Source organism: Gouania willdenowi, chromosome 5 (genome assembly GCF_900634775.1).
Source record: "Gouania willdenowi chromosome 5, fGouWil2.1, whole genome shotgun sequence".
Lineage (NCBI taxonomy): Eukaryota > Metazoa > Chordata > Actinopteri > Blenniiformes > Gobiesocidae > Gouania > Gouania willdenowi.
In genome coordinates, this window is record NC_041048.1 from 40,462,391 (window position 1) to 40,479,301 (window position 16,911).

The window sequence follows — 16,911 nt, forward strand, 5'->3', positions numbered from 1 at the left end:
TGCTGGCACTGTGGATACGGCACAATCTGTCTGTACTGCAGGTAATCTAATCTAACATGACTCAGCAAAGGAGCAACGTCTCTGTTCAAAAGTACAACGATATCATACAGTCATCGCGTATAACACATGACAAATTGTACACATGAACACACATTTGATGATATGATGATTAATATAATAATTGCCATAACACCATCCATCCATTTTCAGACCCTCTTGCAGAGCCATTGCATGGACTGCGCGAACTGTGCAACGACACAGGGCCTCGTGCCACTCGGGGACCTCGCGTCGGCAATCATGATGTTTTTTTGTTTTGCTTGTTTAATTAATTAATTGTATTTATTTATTTTACAAATAAATACATTAGTTATATATGATTTTGTCTGTCTCTGTAAAGGTCACACACACACATATATATATATATATATATATATATATATAAATAAATAAATGAAAAAAAACAAAATACATCATTACGCTTCACTGGAGAAGGAAGAGGGGGGAACGCAAACATGTCTGCTCACTGCTTTCCATACCCCTTTTAAACAACTGCAGGAGTTTGGCAACATGTTTTGAATTTTTAGGGTCACAGTTAGGGATGTAACGATTCACTCAACTCCCGATACGATTCGATTCACGATACTGGGTTCACGATACGATTCTCTCATGATTTATTTTACAAAATGGGACTGTAGACAATTTTTACGGTACTATTTTCCTTTTATTTTTCATTGTCAAAAGAATCCCTTGATAAACTATTCAAAACAATGCAATTTAACTAAAAATAAATCTTGAATGAAATAAATAAAGGAATAATACAAATGAAAATGAAGCCTATTAATTTAAATTCTGGTTCTATAATAAACAATGCAAAACTGCATAATAGTTCTTTTTCTTTTTAAAAGTGCAACTGAAAATGTATTTTGTGCTTTAACAATTGGACTTAAAAAAAAAAAAAAAAAAAAAAACATGATTGCACTGTATTTACGTCATATTTGTTTGGACCAGCAGAGGGCGCTGGTAACACAGTGGTCGGTTGGCATGCTGATATCTTGCAGTGAAGAAGAGAAGCAATGCTAGCAGACAGAGCTAATAGAAAAATGTGACGTTTACAGATATTCAAGTAATATTACAGATATTCTTTCGGTGCTAAAGGGGTAATGAATCATTTATTAACATATTTAAGAGTAGAAGGCGGCCAGAAAGAAAGTATTAGCAGACTCCGCCCATGCAGTTTTGCTTGTGGATACTGGTTAAAAAAAGTACTGCGATTCATTTTTCAGAAAATCGATATCAACCGTGATACCTATGAATCGATTTTTAACTGCCTTACGATTAATCGTTACATCCCTAGTCACAGTGCTTATTTTCAGCTACATTTCTTTGCTGCAGGTGTTTCTGGATTCAAGTGCAGCCCTAGAGTCTGTCTGGTCACTCAATCAGAAATAGACAGAGTGGTAGACATGGCCAGCGGCGTTAGCACCAATACGTGTTGTCTTTTAGCGTTAGCATGCATCAGTTTGTGTCAAACACTGAGTGAACAAAAACTCAAACCGCAGTGTTTCTGCTTTGCTGTGCAGCAGAACTAACGAGTGACTTTCAGAGACGAGGTGACAGTGAGTGATGAGCGTCGTGCTCCAACTGTGACGCCTTCTCATTAGAGCACTTTATTTCAGGGATGACCCTTGTCCTTCCCCTGGAGCGTGAAGAACCCCTGAAGCTCTTTATTCAATACAAGTGATGAACAAAGATGAGTTCATTCCAGTAGAACTCATCAGTGGAGCTGCTGGATTGGATCTCACATGGAGGGCAGAACAATACTCAGCTTTACTCCTCACGTCACGTTTTTCAGTTGTGCCTTTGACATTTTGTTTTATGCATCTAATAAAAAATCACCCAATCGCAACAAAAATCACAATATTTATTTATTTATTTTTATTTATTTATTCAGTTCATTTCCGACATGGTTGCATTCACAGAAATTCATTTGACATTCAGAGCAAAATCACATCATTGTTTTTTTTTTTTTTTGTCCTTTTTTTTGTCCTTTTTCATGCCGGAAAGGGCGACGGAAAAAAGCATTATGCTTATCCAGATCCGTCCCCTAATTTGAACACAGATAATTTTACATCCAACCTCGTTTCTTCCCTTTTTTTTTTTTTTTTTTTTTTTTTTTGTCCTTTTTTGTGTGATGTGTTTTAGTTTGTTTCCTGCACAACAATGTTGGTAGTTTAAAGCAGGGGCTTTCCTTTTATTTATATATATATATATATATATATATATATATATATATATATATATATAATTTGAGCCCATTTTTGCCAATTTTTACCCTTTTTCTGCAACTACACCAAACTTGCCATATTTCACCTTTTCTTTCCATATTTTTGCTCCTTTTAATACATTTTTGCGACATTATTCCCATTCCTGACACTTCTCCATCAAATCCCAAAGACTTTTCTGCACTTTCAAGACATTTTCAACACTTATAAACCCTTTAAACTACTTTTCCACCTAAAGTGGCACATAATGACACATTCTTGTCAATTGACATTGTCGGAAAAGTTTGATGCATTGTATTGTGGAGTCCTGTAGACAGATGCTTAGAAGTGTTTCTACTTCATTATATCTGAGATGTCTTGTGTTTCTTCTCCAGACGAGGAGGACAGTGATTAACTTTACTCTATTTTGTTCTAAATTGTTTTCAGTATTCCCCATTCTCCGCCAGACATTCAATTTCAGTCAGAATCACATCTTTCTGTGTAAAACATCATCCATTGCTTTAACACAACTTTCAGTGAAAACATCAGAAATGTGTTGGGAAGTCACTTTGTCAGAGTTTTTGGGGAAAACACAAGAAATCACAGTAAGAATGAAGTTGAAAAAAAAAACACTTCTATGGATCCGTCTACAGCAGGTGTTCTCCACCTTGGGGTCAAGACCCCATTTGGGTTCACAAGACACTGGGAGGGGGTCGCCAGATGCCTTCATGAACAATTTGAGCCCATTTTTGCTTATTTTTACTCCTTTTTCTGCAACTATACCACTTTATACTATATCACTTTTTCTTGCCATATTTTTCTCCTTTTAATGTATTTTTGTTACATTACTCCCATTTCTGACACTTCTACATCAAATTTCAATGCCTTCAAACCTTTTCCACCACTTTTCCACCTAATGTCACATATATTGACCCATTTGTGGTTTGTAAAACCCTGTTTCTCCACCCTTTCCACCATTTTTGGTCACTTTTAACCCATTTTATTTCTGATTAAACAAGGGTTTACATCTTTAAAATGACTATATACTATGGCCCAAATAATATTAAACTTCCTGCCACTTCTATATCACATTCCAATGCCTTTTATGCTCATTTTTTCCACTTCCAAGACATGTTCAACACTTATAAACCCTTTCCACCACTTGTCCACCTAATGTCACATATGTTGACCCATTATTGTCACTTTTAAATTGTTTATTTCTGCCAATTTCAGCAGATTGATGATATTTAATGGACATATTTTGCTTGTTTAAATTAATATTCCCTACATTATTTAAACCAATTTCTGTGGTTTATAAAATCCCATTTCACTTTTCCACCATATTTGGTCACTTTGAACCCAATTTATTTGTGATTAAAACAAGGATTTCCATCTTTAAGATGACTATAATAATAATAATAAACGTTCCTGGATAACAGTGGATATTATTCAGATGAATAAATAAATGTGATTATCACAGATTCATAGAACAACAGACCATCATTTTACTGACTTTATGAATGGACCCCAAAAATCTCTCCCCTTTATTCCCCCTCCCCTGTCTCCACATGACTGTTCTTCAATGTTCATGTTTGTGTAATTTAAAGGACAGCAATCTCTAAAGATGGCCATTGATGTCAGTAACTAACTAAACCGTCTGCTCACTCTGGATTGAAATGGCACTTGGCGGGAGAGACAGGGGATAAAAGAGGAGAACATGGAGGAGCACACACTCAGGCAGCAGGTGGGAATGTGGAGATGTTTATCTTCTTTAGTCAAACCCAGCGTGTGCCTTTAGGCCTGGAGTTATGTCATCTCTAAGTGTTATGAAACAACACACATTACACAACAGTAATCAGACTATTGATTACTCCTTTAAAAAGTAACTTGTAATGATGTAATTAAACCAACAGTCTCAGTAGATTTTTTTAAAACAAAATATTTATTATGAACTAATTTCTCATGTTTTACATTTTGTGGGTGTTTTTTCTTATTGATCATTAATAAATGATTATAGGACACATAGCCAAACTACAAGGACCTCATGTAAAGGATTTTCACTATTTGTAAGTGGTGAAATAAACCAAAGGTTGGGTCCAAAATAAAAAAAAGAAGTTGCATAAAGAAAAATTGTCTTATATCCCAAGAAAGAGTAACTTTTATACTATGAATTAAAACAGAGATCAGATTTTTCTTACATTACCACATGCAGTTATGGGCCAATGAACATAGTGAAAAAGATATATATATAATTTTTATCACCCAGGAACCAATACATATATGTGACTAATCATTAGTGATGTGAACAGTCTAACAGTTTTTTTTTTGTTTTTTTTTTTCTATCCCTTCTTGACCCTAACAAAGAAAAATGCCTTGAATTGCAATTCTAATTTTGGAATATACAAATGAAAATCAATTAATTTTTTTGTTTTTTTTATACCCTTTACAATCCAATGACCAAAACATTACCAACACTGTTCCATAGGCAATGTGCGAAACATGGTAATTAGTAAAAGTGGGACGATGTATCATGCAAAAAGATAAAAAGGTACGTGTGATATTAAAACGTCTCAAGATGCATGTTTTGTTATGTCAAGAGTTAAAGTAAAAAAAAAAAAGTGGTAATTATTCCAACTGCATTTTTTGTCTTTTTTGCTTTCCCAAAATATGGTAAAGTATCGATATTGTGAGTCTATCGGATCGTATACATCCCTAATGATTATATATGTGAGCATCCTCAACAATAAAACTGCATTTGTGAGTGTGGGTAATTGTTTTACAGATCAACCAAAAGCAGCACAAGTTGTCATTTTGACTGAAAAATCTATTAAATGATGTAAAAATCAGTTTGAATGTTTCACTCCAATAGAAAACAATGGGATGTTTACAGGCAGTCATCAGTCATGTGATTTCAACATGGAGGAACACAGGCTCTAAAACTGTAAAGTAGTCCCATTTTAAACATCAATTATATAATACTAGTGCAGTGCCCGTAGGAAGTATGTGTTGCTATAGAAAAGTGGGAGATTAAGTAGCTTTTTCATGGATTACATGGGAACATTAATTCCTATTTAATTCAGAATAAAAGTTAAATCCTCTTTAAAATGACCTTGTAAAAACTTAATTTCTACTGCAAATTAAACTCTGAATTAAACACACACACACACACACATACTATACACTCAAAGCAAGTTAAAAGTAAAGCCGCAGCGGAGTGTTAGCGCTCTGCTGGCCGGGACGCCATGGGCGCCCACAGGCTGCAAAGGTTCAATCCGCTCCCGGTGAACAATTTTATGAAATAATTTATGAACGGTATCATTGCAGTCCAAACAAATCTGACGCTGCACACCTTTGAACCAAGCAGCAGCCATGTTGAAAGTCTCAGGTCAACCTGAGCCTGATTCACAGAGATATTGACAGACAGACAGAGATTCCTTGCTTTTATAGATAGATAGGCATAGATCTTCTATCAGAACATTTCAAAGATTTTAGGCCACAGTTCTAAAAACAGTGTAAAATCCTTTAGTCGTCTATTGACGACTCGCTGTATATGAACGTGATGACGCGTGTGTGTGTTGAGAGGATGTGTGTGTGTGAGTGTCCACTCACCTTCCCAGTACTCTGATTACTGCAGACACACACAGAGCGCCTAGAAGTCCTCCAATTGCAAAAATGGACACAGTGAAGGACCAGAGGAGGGTGGCAGTCTGAGCTGGAACTGGCTCTCCGTATCTCTCCATCCACGTCTCATTGTAGAAGGCTTTAATGTACTGTAGGAGAACGAAGACACACACACACACACACGGTCCTTGATTTATTAATTAGATGAAAAAACAGCACTTAGTACAGAACATCCCAGTACACTGAGAAATGTTCTGCAATGTTCTGAAGCAAACCCACAAAATGACTTTAAAAAAACATACAAAATTACAGAAAAATACACTCGGTGACAACAATAGACAAAACAACTTCAAAAGCACAAAAAACAATAACAAATATACAATAAAATGACTCCAAAACCAACAATAATACAAAAAAATACAAAATAAAAACTCACAAAATTACAGACAAAACACACAAAGCCTTTGTCCACGTTTGACCTAAACTAATCCACTCAAGAAAGAAAGAAAGCGACAAAATAAAACAAAGGGAAACAACAATCCTGTTCATTAAAACAGGTGTTTATGTTCATTTTTACAGCAACTCAAATTTTCCCACTCAAACTGAATATAATAGATAAATAAATGAATAAATGAAGTAGTCCAAGATCAACAAGTTGTAACAAACAATGTAAGAATGAGAAATAAAATAACCACTGTGTTATTACCTGTGTATGCTCTCACTAATGCTGTGCTAATGGAGGTCATCAGTCATCAAAAAGTGTAAGATTTACAGTGAAACGGAAATGCTGAACAAGATAAAGTCATTTTAAATGTCATGTTGGATATGAAGTGAATCAGTTTCTTTTTTCAGTTGTGTCACCAGTGGTGGCAGGTGGGGGATGCAACACCCACACTTTCATAAAAACAAAAATTCACCCCCCTCACTTTTTACTTTTTTTGTTGAGAACGTATTGTTCAATTGACTAAATGGTGATCAAGTCAATCACAGCCAGCCATGTGACGAAACCGCCGCTTCGAGAAGGTAAACGAAGAGTTAACAGTGATGAGTAAAGTGTAAAAAAAAAAGGTCCAAAACTTGACTAGAAAAGAGTGAAAAGCGATTAAAATGGATGAAAAACACTCAAGAGTGGCAAAAAAATGACTAAAAAAGAGGAAACAAATTATATGTAATGGCAAAAGGGTTAGCTTAAATGTGGTGAACAATAGTGAAAATGGGCAAAATGTAGGAAAAAAGTAAACAAGTGTCGATTAGATTAGATTAGATTAGATTAGATTAGATTAGATTAGATTAGATTAGATTAGATTAGATTAGATTATCCTATATTTTATGCCACAGTGGGGAAATTACAGCAGCCAAAGACACAAAGAGAAAGCAAACAAGAAAGTTAAATACAAATACAAAAAGGAAAAATTATTGCAAAAATAAAATACATAATAAGAATAAAATTAATAATAGATATTGGTCAAGAAATGATAACAGAGCTGTAAAAATCACCTTCACGAATGTGAAATTTAAAGGAGAACTACTGAAGCGAGGCAAAAAACTGAAGGAAACGAAGGTATTTATTAATGAAAACTTGACAAAACGAAACGCAAGCATCGCATGGAAGGCACACCAAATAAAAAAAGGAGGAAAGATTCTTGAGACGTGGACGAGAAACTGCAGGATTTATATCACACCACTGGGAGAAGAGAACGGAAAACCAATCTTCATCAAAAAGATGGAAGACTTGGGAAAATACGAAGGATCCACCTAAACAACAACATTACTGATGGTAATCACGGACATGGACCCAAATCTATATAAACACTGGAAACAAAACTCAGACTGTGATTATTTCACTGACACTGATATCAATGTGGAAACCAAGAGTAAAAAAGGTCTGTCATTTATTCATTTCAATTGCTAGGTGGTGGGGTGATTAAGGATTACATTACTACCTTGCTTATGAACTAAGACATAGTAATGTGTTTATACAAGAAAGGGTTAAATCTAACAGTAGAAAATACAACACTGCCAATAGAACTAACAGCTGGAATAACCTTGATGTAGAGACAAAACAAGCTGCAAACTTGTGTGTCCAAAAGAGACATTCCCGAGTGGTGACGTCATGGATGGAAAGGGAAAAACCTCTCAAACAACTTTGAAAGAAGATGAACTTTTCTTCAACTGGAGGAATGCAAACAACGTCTGGCAGGAAACAAGGCCAATACGAACAACGATGGAGAGGAGGAGGAATAAAAAAAAAGACAACACTGACTACAGATGAGAATAAATCCTACACAAAAAGGACTGTTCAGAACAACCTAAGAATGTTTGACCAGAGAGACAAGCTTTGATGTAAATTTTTGGTGTACAAAACAGGGGACGGGACCTAGATAAGCAAACTGCTTCTCTCGTCTCCTTTTTCGGCATGTACAAAAAAAAAATGTAAATAAAAGTGAAAGTAACCATGTCGGAAATAAACTGAATAAATAAAAAAAAAATAATAAAAAAGAGAACAGTACAGAAATATAAATGTATAAGCAGTAAGTGGGGTTTTACAATGAGAATGAGTAATGTTGCACACGGCTGTGGCGGAACATTAATATTTACAGATAAAAAAACAAAACAAAAACAAAACACTTCAGGCTATGCTAGTGTTGTTCATTCTTATGACAGATGGGAGGAATGACCTGTGGTAGACCTGTGGCTGTATGAGTCTGCTGCTGAAAGAGCTGCTCAGACCCTCCACAGTCTGATACAGAGATGACAGGTGTGGTCCATGATGGCTAACATCCTCCTCTATAGAGTCCAGTGGATGGTCCAGGACAGAGATCACTCTCCTAATCAGTTTAATGAGTCTCATCCTGTCACAGGAGTGAAATGTGGAGACTTCCTACAGAAATCCATCATCAGCTCTTTTGTTTTGCTGAATCCATGTACCTTTCGTTCTTTGGTTGTTCCGTTTTAAAACCAAATCAAAATAACAAATAAACAGTGTGGTTATTTAGTTTTTCTGATTTAAAATCAAAACAGAAATACAGAAAAAACAAAAACCAGATAAGTGGTGTTTTAAAATGAAATCTGGTTCTGTATGTGTGATATTTGGATATTTATGGAGAAACTATGAAAAGAGCTTCATGTTTTAATCTTGCCACACAGACAGACTTTCGTTCTGCTGCGTTTGATAAAAATGATTTTATATCATGTTGTCCACCTCACACTGATGGCAGAGGTATAATTTGTGTGTCGATGACGTTTTGTTAAAGAATTATTGATGCTGGAAGTCTGAACATACCTGTCAAGTTTTGGATTTGAAAATAAGGGAAATTTTCTGGCACCCACTACGAGCCGTCCCACCCGCCCAACCAAGCTCCAGTATCCCTTATATTTTAAGACAGGTGTACAAGAAATCTAAAATAGCCACTTGTCAACCACCTACTGGATACAATTATGTGATTAGAATCTGCTGGGTCGACCTTTATTAACAGTGAAATGCTGTGAACATTCCTACTATCAAATAAAGTCTGACCAGAAAGACAATTCTGGGTTAAATTTGCTGATGCAAAATGCTACACAGGGACATTTATTAACAAACAGCTGATCAATATGTGTCACTTATTAATCAGCTCACTGAGCTGTACATGTTGTTCTGAGGAGTAAAAGCAGCGACTCCTAAAACTAGTGTATATATATATATATATATATATATATATATATATATATATATATATATATATATATATATATATATATATATCACCAAAATAGAAAACTCGATATATCGCCCAGCCCTAATTCCTAAATTATAAAACAGCCTAAATAAAAACTTAAATGTGTATATGAAGCGCATATGTTTATTTAATATACTTACAGTTTATATACAAGTCAACACGTTGCATATTTACTGTTAATTTCACGTTGCTTGTCTTTAAATTAGACTTTAACATTTTATTTTCATTATATATTAGAATTTCTCATGCTCACTCATGTGGTTCTCTGGTATTCACTAATGGTTCCTTCCGCTGTGGTAGACGTTAAAATCTCAGTTATTAATCTAACAGAACGTGTAACTGTGTCACATCCTGATGCTCTTTATGAAGATAAACTCTCTGTTACATTTTACAACGTATTTACACCAGTTCTTTGTTTTTTTCACCAGAACCTCTTCATTCTTTCATCATCTCTGTTCTGAGTTGTTTCCTGGTTTGTTGCCGCTGTCAGCACTAATCTAGCGAGAACTGCCACTCAGGCCATTTCAGGTGGCAGTTCTCACGAGGCTAGTGACGGCGTTCAGTTTAGTAAGGCATCTTTTAATTATTACTACATTAAAATACGGGATATTTACGGGAAAATACTAATATGCTAAGATGGCTGGAAAGAGGGGTAAAATACGGGAGTTTCCCAGCTAAAACGGGATACTTGACAGGTATGAGTCTGTGAATATCTGCCAACTTTACCAAAGAGTATTACGGTCCAAATAGTATCCAGATAATCTGGTGACTGGGAGAACTTTTGCTCCTGGTTCGGACATAAAAAGAAGCAACACATAAATCACATTAGTGGTGAATTCAAACGTTATTAATACATAAATAAATCAAAACCAAAAAATGAACGTTATGTAAAAGATGCTCATGATATGTGGAACCAGAAGTGGTGTAATGAATCTACTGGTGTTCCTTGTTTCTTGTGATCAACTTCCCTGTGTGTTGACGGCTGCTGTTAGCGGTATTTATAACGAGCAAAATAAATATTTTACTGCCCTCAAAAAAGCTGTAATTGTTTTTGAAAAAGTGTCAAATGGTAGAAGTTCTAACATCTATTGTTCCTCACAGTCTATAGTCAGTCACTAGTTTATCTGGATACTATTAGGACCATAACACCGTTAAACAGAACATAAACGTGAACAGCTTTTTACGAGCAAAAACATCCACAGACTGAATGAAAACATGAGCAGGACCAGAAAACTGATGAAATAAATCCTAAACAGTCCTATTGTGTGAGGAGACCTGGTCCAGGACCTGGAGAGGGAAACCAGGAATATTTATTGGCAAAAGGTTGCTCAAGTCTGAAAAAACAAAAAAGGGACAAAAAGACAAAGGAAGTTGCAAAATGGCCAAAGAAAAAGGTAAAAAGGGGTTCAAAAGTTTCCCCCTTTTAAGGTTTCCGGGGGGAATAATACTTAAAATGAAGACATGAAGAGCCACATGTTGAGTATGACAGACCTAATAACATCTTTATCATGGTTTTAATAAATTAATTTAATAAACAGAACAGTGGTTCTCAACAAAGACAGGACCATCTATAAGGGGGAATAAAGGGGAGAGATTTTTGGGGTCCATCCATAAAGTCAGTGTAATGATGGTCCATTGTTCTATGAATCTGTGATAACCACATTTATTTATTCATCTGAATAATATCCACTGTTATCCAGGAACGTTTATTATTATTATAGTCATCTTGAAGATGGAAATCCTTTAATCAGAAATAAAATGAGTTAAAAGTAACTAAATATAGTGGAAAAGGTGGTGAAATGGGATTTTAAAAACCACAGAAATTGGTTAAAATTAAAGTGGCCAAAAACCAACATAAAAGTGCCGAAAAAAAAAAAAAGTGTTCAAAGTGTCAATATTAACCTAAAAGTAGTAATACTTTGTTTAATAATTTTAATGAAATATGGTGAAAAGGGGTTAAAAGTGACAATAATGGAATAATGGGTCAACATATGCGACATTTGGAGGGACAATTTGGTGGAAAGGCTTTATAAGTGCTGAAAATGTCTTGAAAGTGGATAAAAAAAGTGCAGAAAAGGCATTGGAATTTGATATGAAAAGTGGCAGAAATAGGAGTAATGTAGCAAAAATACAGCAATAAACTAAACTAAAAAATATTCTTAGTTTCTTAAAGACCCCCTCTCAGTGTCTCGCGACCCCAAATGGGGTCCTGACCCCAAGTTTGAGAACCCCTGTCTTTGAGAACAGCCTCACTTTTAAAATTGCTGCTGCACCCCTGACTGGTGGCCTTGGCGAGCTGCTTCATTTGATATATTTTTAGACATCACAAATAATGAGGAAGTGACTAAAAAAGAAAACTCTCCTGTTACAGAAAGTGAGCAGAAGTGTTTGAATAAATGAAGGCGGTGGAGAGCATCCTGGCACAGACGACAAAAGCAATTAGTCTATGATACAAAAACCAAACAAAAATCAGCAGAGCTGGAAAGAAAATATAATGAGTCATTCAGAGACGTATGATTTGTTCCAACCATCTGTTTAATGTGCAGCGATAGGCAGCCACCAAAACTCAATTACACCCAATGTTTAAAAAACGCCTTCGTCATTACTTTCCTTTACCGTCGGAAAACAAACACGGGGGTATTTTTGTTTGATAGATAGAAAAATTATGCATTGTTTTAAATTGTTTATTTAAAGTAAAATAACATTGGCTACGTGTTTTAAACTAAATGTTGATCAGAGGTATAAAGAATACTGATATACTGTATCTACTCATGTAGACTTGACTGAAATTGTACTCAAGTACAAGTACAAATACATAAAATACTCAGGTACAAGTAAAAAGTAGCTCAATTAAATAGTACTCAAAGTAAAAGTTCATTTCAACGCCCATGTTTATTGTTGGTAATAAATCTTGCGACGGTTCAACATCTCATGTATAAAATTAAAAAGGAAGAGACAACATCTTGATTTATTTTCCACAAAGGCATCTGTATAAAATATAAGGTTTGTCAAAATGTGCAATTACAGTATTTCTTAAATAAAACAACACCAATCAATTCAATTAAAAATGAAGTTCTCAGGCTCTAAAGGTGCGTTCACACCAAACGCGACAGAAGTGACTGAAGCAACTGAAGCAACTAGATTACATTAAAATCAATGTAAATGACGCAACCTCAAGTTATCTCACATAAAGCGAAGTGACGTGTAATTTGACCTCGTTCCTCAAAGTTGAAAAATCTGAACTTTTTAAGCGACTTAAAGCGACGAATCCCTCGTCCTTAGAGCGGAGGCTGCAGCCCCACCCTGCTCCCTCCCGCTTCAGTGCAGACGGCTGCAGCGGGGGGTGTACAACTTCCTCAATTATTTGGGGCAAAGTTAAAGCGGTTAACTTCTTGGAAACCACAGTAACTACTGATCATAACACATTCTGAGTGAATTCATCCTTTAATAACTCCATAAGTTGATCAATTAAACTGTAAAAGTGGAGCAAGAAGGAAAAGAAGTGATCAACCCTCTCTCTTTCTATCTACCCTGTCACCAGCTTAACACACACACACACACACACACACACATTGCTCCCTGGTGATCGCGATGAAGTGGCCAAAAAGCACCACTATGTGCAAGCGACTCATCAGGGGCGATGGAAGCTACTGCAGTGCTGCGGTCGCGTTTGGTGTGAATGTATATAACTACATTTATGAAATATAAAAGCTTCACTTTTGGAGGAGCTTGTCCTGTCAATCTTTTTTACTGTCTATGATTTCAACAACCTGTGACGGAGTGAGTGCATGCGCACGGCTGAGGCGCGTGTGTGACAGAAAACCCACAGAGGAGATGGAGAGTGACACACAGCAACCAGGAGGACAGGTAGCGAGTCTCTCACACGCACACATAAGGTATTTATAATAAAAAATTACTAAATAAGTCAAATAAAACAAAAAACTAAACAAGATTTATACAAAAAATACACAAAACGACAACAGAAATGTACAAAAACACACAAAATGACACCAAAAAACATACGGGCATTAGCAAATCCTGTCGGGCTGCCCAACGCCAACACAACAAGCTACTGTACATATTAGTGGGAAATTAAAGGAAAATGTAAAAGTATTCAGCCCTTTAAAAAAAAAAAGATCCAGTACAACAAAGTGTCCTGTAGAACTCCTCTGCAGACTAAGCAGTCAACTCTCACCCTGACTTGAGTGATATTACACTTTTGAACAGCGCTTGTTGTTGTTGTGACATATCAGTTTTATAAAGAGCAAAGAATGCTCCACACAGGGATAAATTATGCAAAACTTATCCCAAGCTTCACCAACAGTCCATCATCTGAAAATGGAAAGAGATTGGAACAAATGCAATCCTATCAATACTAAAGAAAGTGATTTAATTAACTATTTAATACTGAATAAATGGTAAATTATAGCTGTTGTACAGTAATAGTCGGGCCCTGGCAATTTTAGGTTAAATTAGGCCTTCTAGCTTTCTAATGTGTTCTATGTCACTGCATGAGCTGATTAATCACATGGAAATGTCACATGTAGCTTTACTAACTGACTAAGTCAGTCACCTGTGTGTAAGACAGCAGCTGTTAGCGTTTAAAGCAGTGGTTCCCAACCTTTTTTGGATCGTGACCCCCTTTTTATATCACAAATTTATAGAGAGTCTAAAGACTTTTTTTTTTCTAAAAATGATTTTTAATCAAGTTTGTTACACTGTAATAAAAAAAATATATAATTTTTATTAGTATAGCTCATATATTTTCATCGTGTTTTATTTATTTATTAATTATTTTCTTATTTTTTCTCTTTCTTGTTTTCTTTATACTGCATTTTAATTCAAGTAGATCTATTTTTGAGAAAGTGAGAGTATAGAATACAGTGGTTCAAAAATGTGCATTATGTTCCAAGTTGAAAAACAATAATTCTAAAAAATGAAATATATATACAGTGTATATTATTATTTGATTCATAATTGTATTAATTACTAGACATTTCAGACGACTCCATTTAAATTCCAGACGACCCCTCATGGGGTTATGACCCCAAGGTTGAAAAACAGAACAGTTTAAAGGCAGATTTCAAACAGCTGTAAATAAATAAATAAATCTGTTACTAACACAAATATTCAAATATACTAGACAGCATGAAAAAATTATGTATTGGCTCCATAAGTTAAAAATGAGATTTTTGCATTGACTCTAATTGTTCACAACAGGTCCGTCTCAGCCTGGCCTGTAATAAATGTTTTCTGTAATAACTGTTTTCAATCCCTGCTGTCAAAGATCAGTTTTATTATCGTTCAGTATCATTATTATTCTGTGCTAGTAATATATGATTCATTTCTTTTCTCTGAGCACATACACCTTATTAATCATGATATGATGTTGATTTCCGCTGCTTCTGTGTCTCATTTATGAGCTGCACGTAGAAACTGTCAATGAGTACGGTTCATTTCCCACAGTAATCCCTCTATTCCCACGTCCTCGGTTTGAAGGATGGACATAATACATTGCAAAGGTAATTAGAAACTGAACCGAGGATGAGAAAATAGCGTTTTCCCTAAAGGTATTTAAGTGGATAAATGGGATTTTCTGCTGAAAACTTACCAATACTGATCAATAATAATAAGTCCAGTGAAGAACAATTGTTTCTTTCTGCTATTATTAATGGCTGTGATTGGAAAGAAAGCTCATCTCTCATGTTTGGTGTATTTTCCTGCTCAGCTTTGATTAGTTCAGGTGTGGAGACATTTTTGATGTATTTTTATATATTTAGGGGCCACACAGCTAAGGGGGGGGTTCACGGTTTCACAGAGATGTTCGTACAGTAAGAGATGGATCATTTTGCCTTTTGTTTTGACAGAGCTACAAAGTGTGCAGTGAAGGTTGGAAGATGTTCGATGGTTTGTTTACTGTGTGTTCTGTAAAAACAGCACGAGTCGGGGATGAATCCCAGCAGCAGTGGGGTGGAGTCAGCACATGACGTTAATAATCCGTCTTCCTGCTGCTTTAAAACCATGAAAAGGAAGCAAACAGTGACTTCAGCTGCCTCTGAAAAAACAGACAGCAGCAGAACTATCACTGGGGTAAGAAAAAAGACCTTTGTAGAATAGTTTAGACAAAATGAATGTTGATTACGGTAGGTTTTATTCACAAAGTGGAGAGCATTAACACAGGAAAAAACAAAAGGTTTAGACTTAGACGTTCTTCATTGTCATTCAAACTTGAATTTTACAGTGTAGGTAAGAACGAAATTTCATAGCGTTGGCTCATATAGCAGGGTAATAAACAGCAGCGAGTATTTGATCATCTTTGTAGTACGCAGATATCGGACCATTTGCCAGTTTTGTTTTCACTAACACTTCCGTGCGCTCCAGCTAAACCGTGCGCCGCGACGCGTCATGAGCCCGTCGAATAGCAGAAAAATTCTCAAATGCTTTTACTCATCTTGTGCCCACACTGGTCTTATCACCTTGTTCTGTTGAAGAGGCCACTAGCATGTTTAATTCTACATGCTCCTCCATTTTAGACCTGATTGCTCCTTTGAAAATGGTTAAATCTAAGTCTGATGGTTGAATGACTCTACTCGTGCACTTAGGCGTGAATTTAGACGCGCAGAGAGGAGGTGGAAAAAGGACAAGCTTCACGTTTCTTTGGGCATTTTGCGAGACTGTTTATCAAATTATCAGAAAGCTGTGAAGTGTGCTAAAGCTGAGTACATGTCAAACTTGATTTCTACAAATCATAAGTTCTGTTTAATGTTTTAAATAGACTTGTGAAACCTACTGACTCAAACTATGCTGTACATTCTCAAACTTTGTGTGAAAATTTTCTGAAATTTTTTGTTGACGAGATAACTGCTATTAGGGACTCAACCTCTTCTTTCAAAGTGGTTGATCCCTGTGTTACTTCTGTGTGTTCTGTGGCTTTTGAGCATTTTGAACCTGTGTCCCTTAGCAACCTGTCCGTTGTTGTGCATAAATTAAAGAGCTTCTAATTGTCCCTCCTAAACTGCTCAAAGATGCTTTGGGCGCGATTGGGCCTCATATGCTGGCGATTATAAATCAGGCTGCGTTCCAAGTTCCTTTAAACATGCTGTTGTTCAGCCTCTGCTTAAGAAGCAAAACCTGGACTCTGAAGTCCTGGAAAACTACAGGCCAATTTCTAAATTGCCTTTCTTATCAAAAATCTTGGAAAAATTGTTTTTTGCTCAAATACAAACTTATCTGGATGTAAATGGTATTGAAAAAAAATCAAATCTGGCTTTAAGTTACGTCACAGCACTGAGACTGCACTCTTAAGAGTT

At 35.8% G+C, this 16,911-nt stretch overlaps 1 protein-coding gene across 2 annotated transcripts in view; it reads right to left on the reverse strand.

Moving 5' to 3' along the window:
- The window catches only part of slc2a9l2 (solute carrier family 2 member 9, like 2), a 204,598-nt gene that overhangs the window by 154,005 nt on the left and 33,682 nt on the right, over nt 1–16,911 (reverse strand). For both annotated transcript variants that reach the window (XM_028446776.1, XM_028446777.1), the window contains one exon: nt 5,871–6,031. In XM_028446776.1, the coding sequence (XP_028302577.1) occupies nt 5,871–6,031 (161 nt within the window). The remainder of the gene's footprint in view (nt 1–5,870; nt 6,032–16,911) is intronic.